The following is a 14,683-nucleotide window of genomic DNA, read 5'->3' on the forward strand; positions in this document are numbered from 1 at the left end:
TCCCAACTCAGTCACCGTTCCTCCCCCACCTCCCCATGTGGCCCTGCATCCCCACTCCCATCAGCCCCTGGCTCAATGCTATCACCCCACTAGCTCTTGTGCCCCACCCCAGTCTATGCCCCTCACTAGCCGTTCTGAACCCCAGTCTGTATGACGCCCCCAGCAGCCCCATGTGTCCTGCTGTGGCTGCCCCCCATATCCCATTCCTCCTCACCTGGCCCCGCAGGCAGGACGCTGTGAGGAAGGCAGTCCTCCCCCTCCCTCCATGGCAGCTGGCTGCTCCTGCCTTGAGTTAGCTGCCCTCTTTTCTGGTGCCACAGCAGCCCCTGGTGGGTGAAAGGTGTAATTGCAGTGCCTCCCTGATAGAATCTGTTTTCTGTGAGGAAAAAAAAATCTGCAGGGAACATAAATTCTGCATGGGCACAGTGGTACAGAATTCCCACAGGAGTAATGGGCTCACCACTCCCATGGGCTGATGAGTCACTGCTCCCCCTGCTGTCAGGGTACATGTCAGCAGCAACCAATATAGCTTTGTTCTTTGTAATTTTACCTTTATGATTGTTTAATACCAATGAAGTCGGCTCCTCCCAGATGGCATGAAGCGTGTGCTGGGTGCTGGTACGTTCCTGGGGCTGGTGAGGCCTCAGGAGAATGAAGACTCCGCTGGGTGTCCCTTGGGTAGTTGGTTGGTTGGTGCTGGCCGTGCTGGTGTGCCCCTCCCACTGGCAGGGACACAGATGCCCTTAAGAGACAGAAATGTGCACAGTGCTGTGCACTGACCCATGCACAAAGAGCTGGAGCAGATGGACATGGAGACGGTGAGGCCTTTGCATGCACAGTAGTCTGATTTGTGTGTGCACCCACAGCAATTGTGTGAGCATTTTCCCACTGACGTGGGAACTTGGGCCTATAATTTGCAGATATTTTGGTGGCCGGCCCTGGAACACCTTTAATGTGAGCATCACGTAGTGCTTTAGAGGCCCTGAGTTCCCCCTCTGAACCCCCCCGGTAAGCAAGTCTGTCTGCAGTGCTCCCAGGCTCAGAGAGGTGGCATGACCTGCCCAAGGTGACAAGGCAGGCAGTGTCAGTACCGTGGGTTTCCCAACATGCTGTGTACATGAGAACGGCTGTACTGGGTTAGACCAAAAGTCCATCTAGCCCAGTATCCTGTCTTCCGACAGTGGCCAATGCCAGGTGCTCAGAGGGAATGAACACAACAGGTAATCATCGAGTGATCCATTCTCTGTTCCCATTCCCAGCTTCTGGCCAACAGAGACTAGGGACACCATCCCTGCCCATCCTGCTAATAGCCATTGATGGATCTCTCCTCTATGAATTTATTTAGTTCTTTTTTTAACCCTGTTATAGTCTTGGTCTTCACAACATCTTCTGGCAAAGAGTTCCACAGGTTGACTGTGCCTTGTGTGAAGAAAGACTTCCTTTTGTTTGTTTTAAACCTGCTGCCCATTAAATGTGTCCCCAGGCGTAATGTGTCCCCATGTGTGTTGTGCTGCATCCACAGGAAGAACTGCATCCTAGCGGATGAGATGGGCTTGGGGAAGACGATCCAGTCAATCACCTTCCTTTCTGAGATCTTCCTGATGGACATTCATGGTCCCTTCCTCATCATTGCACCGCTCTCCACCATCACCAACTGGGAGCGGGAGTTCCGCACCTGGACGGAGATGAATGCCATCGTGTACCACGGCAGCCAGATCAGCAGGCAGATGATCCAGCAGTACGAGATGGTGTACAGGGATGCGCAGGTGCCTGCCGCTCTCAGCTCCCCATGGCCCACTGACCCTCGGGTCTCTCCATCTTGGCCACTGCTATTGTGGCTCCCGGGATGGATACTGTGATGGGTTCTCCCTGGGGTACTACCTGGAACTGGGGTACCACTGAGCCCTTTGACTCACCAGCCTGGGCTCCCTCTCACACTGTGCTGCTATGACAAGCTGTAGACTGCTCCCAGTCCTACACTCCCACCAGCATTTGCACAGGCAGGGACACACCCAGCTGCAGTTACATACAGACTGACCAGCCACTGCATGAAACAACAATAGAGAGGCTACAGCCAACCTCCAGCCCCCCAGCCTAGGGCCCCAGAGCTGTACCGTACTACCCTGATTGAAACCCCGACCAAATTGAATTTATTACTCAGTTCCCCTCTCCCTCAATGTGGAGAGGAATATGCACAATACGCTTGTGTTAAACCAAGATGAGATTTCCCCAGACACTTCAAAGACACTGGTTTAGATTAAAACATAAAAGAAAGTTTATTAGCTACAAAAACATAGATTTTAAGTGATTATAAGATCAAAGCAGATTACCTAGCAAATAAACAAAACCGCAAACTAAGCCTAAATACTAGATAGATTGGATACGAATTAGCAATCTCTCACTCTGGCTGCTGATACAAGCAGTTCACCAGGTTTCCATACACAGGCTAGAAATCCTTTTAGCCTGGGACCAACGCTTCCCCCAGTCCAGTCTTTGTTCCTTGGGTGCTTCCAGGAGTGTCCTTGTGTGGGTAGTGAGGCTCCTAGGTGATCTCACACCCCACCTTATATAGCTTTAACTTATGGCGGGAACCCTTTGTTTCAAAATCCCACTTATGGAAAAATATAGGTACCCAAAATGGAGATCAGTGTCATGTGGTCTGGTCACATGCCCTTGCTGAGCCATAGCTGCCATTACTTACAGGCTGTCTGGAGCGTTCTCAGGAAGGCTTCTCAGGTGAGGGATAAGCTTCTCCTAAGGCCTAGTGTTTCCCCTGATGGTCCATTACCTTGAATAGGCCCTTCCCAGCCAGCTGTCTAGACTGGAAGCATCTTGCCTATAGATGAGGTCCCTCAGGTGTAACTACATTTGAAATACAGATACATAGTGAACATTCATAACTTTAGATACAAAAATGAAATATGCACACAAATAAGATGATCATATTCAGCAAATCCTAACTTTTCCTTAGACACCTCACATGACTCATCTTGTACAGGATGACTATGGGGTGTAGTGTCACAGATCCCCTGGGGTCACCCTTGCAGCCTGGCTCCCTGCCTAGCTCTGCATCACGAGGAATGTTGTTCATGAAGCGACTGGCCTGGGTGTGGCCAGTGCGCAGGGCTGCCCTAGCTGCGGGGAAGGTGCTCTTGAACCAAGACATGCCCTGCTCATGCAGGAGGGTGGGAATGCCGCGGGTCCCTTCCCCTGCTGAGAATGGGCTCGCCCCCTCCATGGCAGGAGCCTGCTTTTCTGATTCCGGAAAGCGGCAGGTCAGAGGGCCCCCGTCTGTGTGGGATGTGGTGTGTTGGGAAGGCACCTGGTCTGTGGGGCGTGGAGGGCTGGGGGAAACCCAGTCTGAGGGATGTGGGGGGCACCCAGCCTGTGGGGTGCAGAGTGTTGGGAGCACCCAATTTCTATGGGGCACAGAGGCACCCAGCCCAAGGGACACGGTGGGCCAGGGGGCCCCAGCCTCAGGGATGCGGTGAGCCAGGAGGCACCCAATCGGTGAGGCGCAGAGGGCCTGGGGGGCACCCAGCCTGAGGGACGCGGTGGGCTGGGGAGCACCCAGCCTGAGGGACGCAGTGGGCCAGGGGGCACCCAGCCTGAGGGATGCGGTGGGCCAGGGAGCACCCAGCCTGAGGGATGCGGTGGACTGGGGGGCACCCAGTCTGTGAGGTGCAGAGGGCCAGGGGGGCACCCAGCCTGAGGGATGCGGTGAGCTCGGAGGGGGGGACCTACCGCTGAAGAATGAAGCGGCGGTGGTAGAGCTGCCACCGAAGTGCCGCCGATCACGGCATTTATATATTTTTTCGCCGCTTGGGGCGGCAAAAACGCTGGAGCTGGCCCTGGTGGTGAGCTGGGGGGATGCAGTGGGCTGGGGGGGGACCCAATCTTGAGGCACAGAGGGCCGGGGGGCGCCCAGCCTGCAAGTTTGGAGTGTCAAGAGCACCCAGTCTGAGGGGTAGGGAGGCACCGAGTCTGTGGGATACAGGCCATTTAGGAGCTTCCTGCACTTGCAGGGAGGGGCCCTGAGAGGCCTGGCTGGATGCGTACTGCAGCCTGCTGCGTGAGGGGAGATGGTCTCGGGGGGTCTGCAGTCAGCAAGTTTCTAAAGTGCATGTGAGGTACGGCCTGTCAGGACCCCTGTGCAGCCCTGCCCCAGTGTCCCCAAGGGCGTTTTCCCAAGGCCAGCACTTCCAGCTGCATCACCCTCTGGCTGCTGGAGCCCCTCAGCTTGCCAGTCCCCCCGCTGGCCCTGCGCAAGGCCTATGGCTGGCATTGCGAGGTCACTGTGGCCTGGGATGGCAGTGCCTTCCCCTTGCACAGATACATTAGAGCACACTCTTTGAAATGCCTCTCTGATGAAGCCCTTGGCTCTCCAGAGAGCTGCTGCAGATCAGGGCTGGGCTGCCCAATAGCTGTGTCCAGCTGGCCTGCCTGTCTGGGGTGTCCCACTGTCTGGCATGAGTAAAGCACTGCCTGGCTTGTGTCTCCTCAGGGTAACCCTCTTCCAGGGATCTTCAAATTCCATGTGGTGATCACCACCTTTGAGATGATCCTGGCCGACTGCCCCGAGCTGAAGAAGATACAGTGGCGCTGCGTGGTCATCGACGAGGCCCATCGGCTGAAGAACAGGAACTGCAAGCTGTTGGAGGGGCTGAAGCTCATGGCTCTGGTGAGAACTGGCTGCTCACGAGAGCGCAGAGCGGGCTGGACTCAGCCACATCTTAGTGCTGTTCCTGCACAGCCAGGGCTGGGCTGTGAAGGAGAACGAGCCCTCCCCGTCAACTGGCATGGCTGTCCTTGGGAAGATGCTCTCAGCCTTTGCACCCTGAGCTGTAATTTCCCCAGTTCAGGCTGTGGGGCCTGGTTGGTGCTCGGCTGGGGCCCTCCAGGGCAGTGTCAGATGCTGCTGACCCAGCGTGAGGTGTTGCCGGAAGAGCATTAGCAGAGGGGCTCTGACCACTTGTGCTCATTACAAAGCTTGTGGCTCAGTTCACTAGAGCAAGGACATCAACCTCTGTTCCTGGCCAGACCACCGTGGCTAATTACGTCCCCTGCACTCTCAGAGGGAGCTGCTGTTCTCCAGCACTCCCTGCCCCATCTGTCCTGCAGTGGTACTGTGTTCTGCACACAGGGGCGGCTCTAGGCATTTTGCCGCCCCAAGCACGACAGGCAGGCTGCGTTCGGCGGCTTGCCTGCGGGAGGTCCAGAAGCCGCAGGACCAGCGGACCTCCCGCAGGCAAGCCGCCGAAGGCACCCTGCCTGCTGCCCCCGTGGCGCTGGCAGAGCGCCCCCCGCGGCTTGCCGCCTCAAGCACGCGCTTGGCATGCTGGGGCCTGGAGCCGCCCCTGTCTGCACAGCCGCTGTGTTCCACCCTAGAGGCAGCTGCTTTCCAGCGATGGATGGCACAAAGACCGGGTATTAGCAATGGTAAGTAAAGGGCTCTGGGATAAAAGGTGCTCTAGAAACAAGCTCTTTTCTTGGTATTCAGTGACTCTGACTCTCTCGTGCCCCATGATGGGGGGCGGGAGGGGGAGTTGCCCACACAGCCGCCCTGCGGGTGTGGGCAGTACAAGGCTAATGGGACTCTGCCTGTCAAACTGGCCCCACTCCTGCACTGCTCACTGGCTCCTCGCGCTCAGCTTTTTGCATGATGCCCTTGGAAAGCTGCAGCCTCCCAGCACCCCCGGCTTTCGTCCATTGTCTCAACCGGCAGCTCTTGGAGCTGCTCCCCACGTGAGGAGCGACCCGGGGATAAATGTGAGCATTTAATGCAGTGCCCGGAGAGCAGCACGAGCTCGCCTCAAGCTCACGCTGGGTGTAATCGACTGTCCATTGCCCACCCAAAGTCAGGGGTGCCATTTCCCTCCAGAGAGGCTGGCCCCATTGGGCTCACTTAGCTCCAGGCCCCTGCTGGGCCAGTGTCTCCTATTACAGGAACAAGTACAGGCAGTGACTGCTAACAGCCCTGCTCTGCTCTGCCCCAGCCCGCCAGCAGATCGCTACTGTCAGCCCCCTTTTTGGGGGGGGGGGGCAATGCAGGCCCAGAGCAGTGCTGAGACTTGCCAGCAGTGGAGCCGGGAATAGAACCCCGGAGTTCTGCCTCCTAGGCTACTGATCTTACTGCTGGGCCATGGCCCTTCTTGTGGGGGCCCAGGGCCTGGCCCAGCAGCACTCAGGAGAGCTCCTCCCCAGAGAGAACGGGCAGCACAGCCAGGGGCAGTGTGAGCTTCCCGTGTGCTGCTGGTGCTGAGCTACCGCAGTTCTGCCCTGGCACCACTCAGGCCTTGGCATCCCTGCTGATCCTGTGACTCGGAGGCTAGTCAGAGCTGGACTGAGACCTTCCAGTGCATGGACATTGTGTCTTGACCAGGGACGGTGTGGGGGCCTGCTGACCTGGAGCAGATCGGTACCAGTGCCCTGGGCCAGCGTTGGCCCTTCAGACCCTTGGGGTTTGCAGTCAGCTGCATCGCTACCCTGGCCTCCTGCCCCAGGAGTGAAGTCATAGCAAGGGCAAGTTAGTGTCCCTGGGGTGATCCTGCCAGCCCCTTTGAACCCGTTGCTCTGGCTCTGGCTGCATGAGCACTGCCCCCCGGCACTGAAGCCCTGACCCTGCTCTACTCAGGAACACAAGGTGCTGCTGACCGGGACGCCCCTACAGAACTCAGTGGAGGAGCTTTTCAGCCTGCTGAACTTCCTGGAGCCCCAGCAGTTCCCCTCGGAGACGGCGTTCCTGGAGGAGTTCGGGGACCTGAAGACAGAGGAGCAGGTACCAGCAGGGCCCAGGGGTGAGGCTCAGGGGCTGGCAGGGCCCAGGGCTGTGGGGGTGGGGCCCAGGAGCTGCGGAGGCGGGGCCCAGCACACCTGGGCACCAATCCAGAAACACAGTTAAGCATGCACTTAACTTGAATCCCAGCAAAGGCAATAAGGCTCCTCCTCGCTGCAAGCTAAGACCCTGCCTGAGAGTGCCCTGGGCCCAGCCCTGGAGACAGGGCCGGCTCTGCCGGGGGCGAGCAAAGCTCTAGAGAAGGAAGCTGCTTGGGAGACAGAAAATGGAGATGGGCTTGAGCCATGGCCCTGGCCGGAGCGGGCTAACTTCCTCCACTGCTACTTAGGTCCCCACCTTGGGCCTGTCTACACACATTCCCAGCCCCCCCACAGCCTCCCCACGCGCCTGGCACACACACCCCCACGTGCCCGGCACTTCCACGGACCCCCCACGCACCCAGCACACCCACAGCCCCCCCACGCACCCGGCACCCCCCCCACGCGCCCGGCACCTCCACAGCCCCCCCACGCGCCCGGCACCTCTACAGTCCCTCCACGTGCCCAGCGTCCCCAGCCCCATGCGCCCAGTCAGCCCCCAGCCCCTGCGCACCCAGCACATCCACAGCCCCCATGCACCCAGCACCTCCCGCCATTCCCTGTGTGCCCCAGCATCCCCAGCCCCCACATGGCCAGCAATCCCCAGTCCCCGCGCGCCCAGCCCCTCCAGTCCCCGCGCATCCAGCACCCCTGCAGCCAGCACCCTGCATGCACCCACAGCCCCCGCATACTCAGCACCCCCACCCCCCAGATGCTCAGCAGATCTACAGTCCCCCGCACACCTGGCACCCCTACCCTGCTTGCCCAGCACCCCAGGCTCTGCATGCCCAGCCCCCCTCTGGCCCCACATGCTCAGCATATCTCCAGCCCCTGCATGTCCAGCACCCCCCCCCCCCGCATGATCTACATGCCCCCTGCACTTGCTGCATGTCCTGCCCGCACAGCTCCCCAGTCACCCACATGCACCCCACAGTCCCTATTCATGCATAGCATGCCCCTGCACGCTCACCACGACTCTTGCATGCTCAGCACATGCACAGCACACACTCTAATGCACACACCGCATCCCCCCACCTCCCTGCACTCCCCTGTACTCTCTGCACATCTCCTATATTCTCTGTGCACACTCACCACCCCCCTGCATGTTCAGCACACTCACACCCCATGCATGCTCAGCACACCCCTCTGCATCCAGTACGCACCCTGCATATTCACTTGCATGGACCCTACGCATACAGCGCACAACCTCTACATGCATGCAGATCACCCTTGTGCACACGTCCTTCCTCCTGGTCCCCATTCCCAAATGTAAAGATGCAAAGGGGGCAGTTAAATCAGTGTGTCAGTGGCTCTGCTCTGTAAAAGCTGTGCCCTTTGGGGCAGGTTCTTGTCACGCACAGTCAGCTGGTTCTGCACACCCCCTCTGGAATTCCTGGTGTTGGGTCCGTCTGGAGGACTCTGCTGCTGCTCTTTGAGAGCCTGGGTGGAGCTTGCAGATTCTGCCCCTCCTCACTGTGCAGCCCATGGAGCCATAGAACAAGCAGCATCCCTGTGGGACTGGAGCCCTGGACCTCCCTTCTGCTCACAACAGGCCCAGTTCAGAGCAGCTGCCTGCATTGTGCTAGCAACACTTTTTGTGCCCACAAGGGGAGGAATCGCACTGGGGCATACAGGGCAGGCTCACTTCAGGCAGGAGCTGGATATAAACTGGGTGCTCAGAGGGAGGCAATGAACTGTGCAGTGAGGGTTCACACGGGCCTCTGCTCAGCAGGCGTCTCTCAGACCACCTGCTCCCTGGACTGCCTGCTCCTGGGAATGAGCTCTGCTCTGGGGAGGAAGCCAGGCTCACTGGCAGAAGTGTTTATGAACTCTGGGCGCAAGGCCAGGTAGTCACACATCTGCCCAGGTGAAAGCAGTGGGGCTGCACAGGTGTAACCAAGGCTAGCCCTACCCAGCCCGGCTCTCAGACCCCAGCACAGTTTGCAGGGCTGGCAGCTGGAGAAGTCCTCTTTCGGTGTTAGCAGAACAGGCTTGCCCTGGTGTCCCTGGGAGGCGATTAGCACAGAGCCCTCACACGCATGGTGGCTGCCCCAGGAGGGCTCTGCACTTGTCTTCACTGCCTGCCATGCATGAGGCAGGGAGGGACAGTGCGTCTGCGCTTGTCCTGGGCAGGTGAAGAAGCTGCAGTCAATCCTGAAGCCCATGATGCTGCGGCGGCTGAAGGATGATGTGGAGAAGAACCTGGCGCCGAAGCAGGAGACCATCATCGAGGTGGAGCTAACCAACATCCAGAAGAAATACTACCGGGCCATCCTAGAGAAGAACTTCTCCTTCCTATCCAAGGGCGCCAACCAGCACAACATGCCCAACCTCATCAACACCATGATGGAGCTGCGCAAGTGCTGCAACCACCCCTATCTCATCAATGGTGAGCCGTGGGGCATGGGGCACCAGGGCAGGACAAACCAACATGCCCAACTCATCAGCACCATGAGCTGCGCCAGTGCTGCAGCCGCCCTGCCTCATGGTGATGAGGAGCTCCACCCAGGGCGGGTGCTTTTCAGCAGCTCCCATCCAGGGGCATTGAGTGAGGTGTAGTCATTACTCTCCGTAGTTCTGGCAACTTACCAGCTTCCTAGACCATCTGGTTCGGGTGTTGGGCCTGGCTCTGGCAGCAGCTGGGGCCTGCTACCCCATAGTATGTGACAGTGGAGAGCAGGGCTAGGGCAGCTGTGCCCAGGCAGCAAGGATGGCTGTGCCCGGGCAGCGCAGGCAGGCCACAGCTCTAGCCAGGGCTGATTTCCCCTCCTGCTTTGCAGGGGCGGAGGAGAAAATCCTGGAAGATTTCCGTAAGTCGCACAGCCCAGAGGCGCTGGACTTCCAGCTGCAGGCCATGATCCAGGCGGCTGGCAAACTGGTGCTGATTGACAAGCTGCTGCCCAAGCTGATCGCCGGTGGGCACAAGGTGCTGATCTTCTCCCAGATGGTGCGCTGCCTGGACATCCTGGAGGACTATCTCATCCAGAGGCGGTCAGTACAGCCTGCGCTGCCTGGCACTCCCCACTCCCCCCGCCCTGCTGTGTGTACCAGTCATCAGGCACGTGCCCTCTCGGCCCTCCCTGCCCACACAGAACGGGCTGGGTGACAAACTCAGGCTGTGCCCTGGTGTGCAGTGCAGGTGAGCGTGGCCAGGCCCTGCTCTCAATACAGCACTGCCATCTGGGCTTGAGGGGCCCCAGCTAGCTGCAGCCAGGTCACAGCAGCTTTCCTCCTTCAACACATGCTGCTCACTTGGCCCTCAGCAGCCTCCTCTTCCTCACTCCATTCTCTACTCACCCACCCTGGACTCTTGGCCCCTCCATGCAGCCCAATCAGTTGGGGTTCCCCCTCTGTGCTTAGCCTGGCCGGATGTGCAGGGCAGGGGTCACTGGGCAGACATGCGCTGGGCTCTGGTGTGCTCCCAGCACTGCTGAGTCAGCACTCAGTCTGGCCCAGGTCCCCCTTGGCTAGGGTGGAGAGCTCCAGGCAAGAGCTGCGTGCGAAACCGCAGAGGGTGGTGATAGATCGGGGTGATGCTCGAGTGTCAGGGCCATTCCCAGGTGCTCTGGGGGAGATTCTGGGTGTCCTGGTAGCTGCATAGACCCCTGCCTCTGGCCCCCATCTCTGCCCATCTCCAGCCCCCAACCTCCACCCCCCTCCTCCGCAGCTGCCACGGTCATATTCCTTTCAGTTACTTGCACGCTGGGCTGCGTCTGGGAGATGAGAAGTGGCCAGAGGAAGTGGCAGGAAAACGGCTTAGAGATGCTGCTCTGTTATTTACATGGATCAGCCCATCCAGCCCCTCTTGCCCTGCCCCTCACCCTCACCTGCCTTGCCCACACCCTTCACCCACCCTGCTCATACCCTGCCCTTCCCACTATAAGGGACCTAGCGGGCACAGCTGGGTTGTGATCCACACATCAGGGACGGCAGTCAGTGAGCTAGAGCTGGGTTCAATTAGCAAGAGTCAGGGTCAAAGTCAGGCCGGCGTGGGAGATCAGAGATCAAAGGTACCAGGCTGGAGGAAGGAATCAGGGTGCGACAGGCCAGGGTCAGAGGCCAAGACGAGGAGACGAGGTGAGTTCTGGAGTCGCAGCAGGACCAAAGTCCGTGTAGTGCACAGACAACTTCCTGGGGCACCCTCCAGGGTTCATAGGGCACATGGCCAGTCAGAGGGCTGTCGCTCTGGGGCCTCTGCAACGCCTGCTCCCTACACTGCCCTGTGGCTGGGGCTCTGCGTAGCCTCCCAATGCACTGTGGGAACGTCAGCCATCTCAGGCTCTGCAGACCTGGGCTCTAGTTCCTGGATCCTTACATTAGCGCTGCTTACCCACCCTGTGCCATGCTGTGTCACGCCCACTGCCAGTGAGCACTGAGGTCAGTTTGCAATGAGTGAGGGTCCCAAGCCGGGGGGGCAGCCGAGCTGTGTTCAGTGCAGGCTGTGGAGAAAGGCCCCTGCACACCCCTGTGTGCTTCCCCCAGCACATATTAGAGCAGCCTCAAGACCCTGCCTGTGCCTGCTGTGCCAGAAAGGGGGTGACTCTTTTGTTCTGTTCTTACCTTGCGGGAATATGTCTGCCTCTTGGGGCAGCTTCACATGGGCTTTGTGCCCTCAGCACGTGCGGAGTGGGGGTGGGGATGGGGGTGGATCTGGCCCCACCTATCCAATATTCCTCACTACCGTCTGCCCCAGTGGTGAGTGTGGAGGCCTGTTCTTACTGTGCAGTGTCTTGTCCGGAGAGCCCCCCTCAGTGCTGGCTCCCCCAGAGATCTTAGAGCAGGGTTTCTCAAATGGGACACCGCTTGGGTAGGGAAAGCCCTTGGCGGGCCGGTGTATTTACCTGCCCCGTCCGCAGGTCCGGCCGATCGCTGCTCCAGGCCAATGGGAGCTGCTGGAAGCGGTGGCCAGTAAGTCCCTCGGCCCACGCTGCTTCCCGCAGCTCCCATTGGCCCGGAGCAGCGATCCACGGCCAGTGGGGCTGACGCTTCCAGCAGCTCTCATTGGCCTGGAGCAGCGATCTATGGCCAGTGGGAGCCGCGATCGGCTGGACCTGTGGACGGGGCAGGTAAATACACCGGCCCGGCCCGCCAGGGGCTTTCCCTACGCAAGCGGCAACCTCTGTTTGAGAAACCCTGTCTTAGAGCATCGTTCCCTGGGCACACCCTGGCCTGTCTGTTGGCCCATCTTGGGAGTGTCGGGGTGGAGACAGGACCTTGTGAGCTAAGGCTCCCCTGTGCCTATCACTCCTTCCCCATGGCCCAAGGGAGCCTCGTGGCTGAGTGCTGAGCCCTCAGTGGCCCTGCCGCCATAGAGAGGAGAAGTCTGGTTCCTGGTGGGGAATCAACAGCTGGTGCTGGCTGGCCCCAGGGGAGCCCAGGCTGTGCGGGCTGCTTGACCCACAGGATGCCCGTCAGGCAGCACTGATACAAGAGGCCCTGTCCATCGTGACCAGCAGAGCAGAGTGTCCCCAGCCCGCAATCGCCCACTGTGTACTGGGGCTGGAGCTAGCAGGTGCAGGCTGCACTGCCTTCCTGTGGGGGAGCCTCAGGGAGGGGGAACCCTGCAGAACGCTGCCCCCAGGGTCAGGAAGGGGCAAGGCCATAGGGTCTGCTGGCCAGGACCATGGCCCACCTCTGTTGCAGTGTGGCTCCTGCTGACTTCCTGGAAATGCAGGCACAGAGCTTTGAGCGACGCAGGCTCCTACATGGGTTTCTGACAGGGAGCAGCCCCTGGCCCTGTCTCTGCTCCAGAATGGTAGAGCTTCCTGCCCTCAGGTGCTGCACAGCCCGTAGGCCCCTGTGCCATGTGGGGTTGGCTGCCCCCATCGCTCAGCCTTGCTGCCCTTGGCCCCAGGAGCAGGGGAGCCAGGGTCCTTGTGCCTGCATGGAATGGGTGTCCTGGAGCTGTCAGAGCAGTTGTGAGTCTGGCGACTGGCACCCTGCAGCCCCAGGAGCTAGGTCTGCAGAGACAAGATGCCCTATTCCACATGGTGCAGGCTGTGTGGTGACCTGGCCGTGTCCCCCGTTCCCTGTCTGAACAGATACACCTACGAGCGCATTGACGGGCGGGTGCGTGGGAACCTGCGCCAGGCTGCCATCGATCGCTTCTGCAAACCAGACTCAGACCGCTTCGTCTTCCTCTTGTGCACCAGGGCAGGAGGCCTGGGCATTAACCTCACAGCTGCCGACACCTGCATCATCTTCGATTCGGACTGGAACCCACAGAACGACCTCCAGGTATTGCAGAGCAGGGCCATGATGGTGTTGGTGGGGCACCAGGGGTTGCATGAATAATGGTGCTGATTAGAGCAGAGGAGTTGTGTGCCAGCCAATGAGACCATGGGATGGGGCCCCGCCCATTGCTGGGGGCAGCCAATGGGACCACGGGATGAGATACCACCCACCGCTGGGGCCAGTTAAAGAATGTCAGCCCAGGCAGTCAGAGCAGAGTGGTGCTGGAAGTGCTGCATAGTAAGGAGCAGCTGTGCTGGGGGGGTCGGGTGCAGGGCAGAACCTTGCCCCCTCGGGTGCCTGCTTCAGCATAGCTTGGGGCAGGAAGGGGGGGGATGCGGAGTTGATTGCGGAGAGCTCCCTGGCTTCAGCGTGGCCTGCACTGCAGTGAATGGAAGCCCCAGAGGGCAGCTCAGGTGCAGGGGGCGCTGAGTCCAGCACAGGCCTCTGCATCACATCCACATGGTGCTCACTGCCCCTTGCTGGCCAGCCAGCAGAGAGGCTCCTTAGGGTGGGTCCTTCAGGTCAGCTCTAGGACACCTTGTGGAGGCAGAGGCTGGGCTCTGCCTGTTGTGCTCTGGGCAGGGGTGGGTGCTGGGCTCTGCCCATTGGGCCCTAGAGCTCCTGTACTGGCTGAACGAGGTAGAGCCGTGCCTATGCTGCCTGCATCCTGTATTTGACACTGTGGCCTTTGCTATCCCAGGCGCAGGCGCGCTGCCACCGGATCGGGCAGAGCAAGGCCGTGAAGGTCTATCGCCTCATCACCAGGAACTCCTACGAGCGTGAGATGTTCGACAAGGCCAGCCTGAAGCTGGGCCTGGACAAGGCCGTGCTGCAGGACATCAACCGCAAGGGCAGCACCAATGGGGTAGGCTGCCTGTCTGCCCGCTTGGGGGCTGGGGCCATGGGATGGCTCTGTGCTCTGCTGCTCCTTGCAGTGTTCCCCCGAGTGGCTGTGTCTGTGTGTGCCCCCTGTGCCCATGGCTGTGCAGAGAGGTGCAGGGGTGAGCCGCCGGAGTAGGCCCGTGGTCCATAGTATAGGACAGATCCCACTTGCTTGCCCGCACAGCATGGGTGAGTGTGTGGAGCCAAGGATTCATGCAGACCATGAGGAGGATCTGTGTCCCTGACAGAGCAGATTGCAGGCACCTCTGCCATGGACATCAGTCCTGTCCTGTAACATCCAGCCCAGCCCCCCAGCACTGCCAATGCCCCTCAGGCCTGACCTGCAGCCCCCTGCTATCCCAGCTCTAGAGCCTCCACAGTTGTTCCCCATGCCATGCTTGCTTGTCTAGCCATTGGCTTGCCCTGAGCAGAGGTTTCCGACCCTGCTAGGTTTATTGTGGCTCTGGATAGATGAATGTCCGCTAAGGACTGAGTTTTGAGCCTACCCCAGGATCCCAGGGGCACTGAGATCCCACATTGATGCAGCTGAATATACCCAAAGGTGCCTTGTCCCCTGGCTGTCGAGACTAACTACCACGGATAGGAGCTGCCTCCGAGAGAGCAGAGGGCACGTGGTGGTGCTTGCTGTGCCCAGGTGGCGCTGCCAGCTGGACGAGGTGACAGCTTAGCAGGA

The 14,683-nt window shown here is 59.6% G+C and overlaps 1 protein-coding gene across 21 annotated transcripts in view; it reads left to right on the forward strand.

Annotated features, from left to right (window-relative positions):
• Positions 1–14,683, forward strand: part of CHD6 (chromodomain helicase DNA binding protein 6) — a 213,146-nt gene that overhangs the window by 135,049 nt on the left and 63,414 nt on the right. For all 21 annotated transcript variants that reach the window (XM_039499177.1, XM_039499181.1, XM_039499184.1 and 18 more), the window contains 7 exons: positions 1,523–1,766; positions 4,505–4,681; positions 6,635–6,778; positions 9,007–9,262; positions 9,654–9,864; positions 12,915–13,110; positions 13,808–13,972. In XM_039499177.1, the coding sequence (XP_039355111.1) occupies positions 1,523–1,766; positions 4,505–4,681; positions 6,635–6,778; positions 9,007–9,262; positions 9,654–9,864; positions 12,915–13,110; positions 13,808–13,972 (1,393 nt within the window). The remainder of the gene's footprint in view (positions 1–1,522; positions 1,767–4,504; positions 4,682–6,634; positions 6,779–9,006; positions 9,263–9,653; positions 9,865–12,914; positions 13,111–13,807; positions 13,973–14,683) is intronic.

This window comes from Mauremys reevesii, linkage group 13 (assembly GCF_016161935.1).
Source record: "Mauremys reevesii isolate NIE-2019 linkage group 13, ASM1616193v1, whole genome shotgun sequence".
Lineage (NCBI taxonomy): Eukaryota > Metazoa > Chordata > Testudines > Geoemydidae > Mauremys > Mauremys reevesii.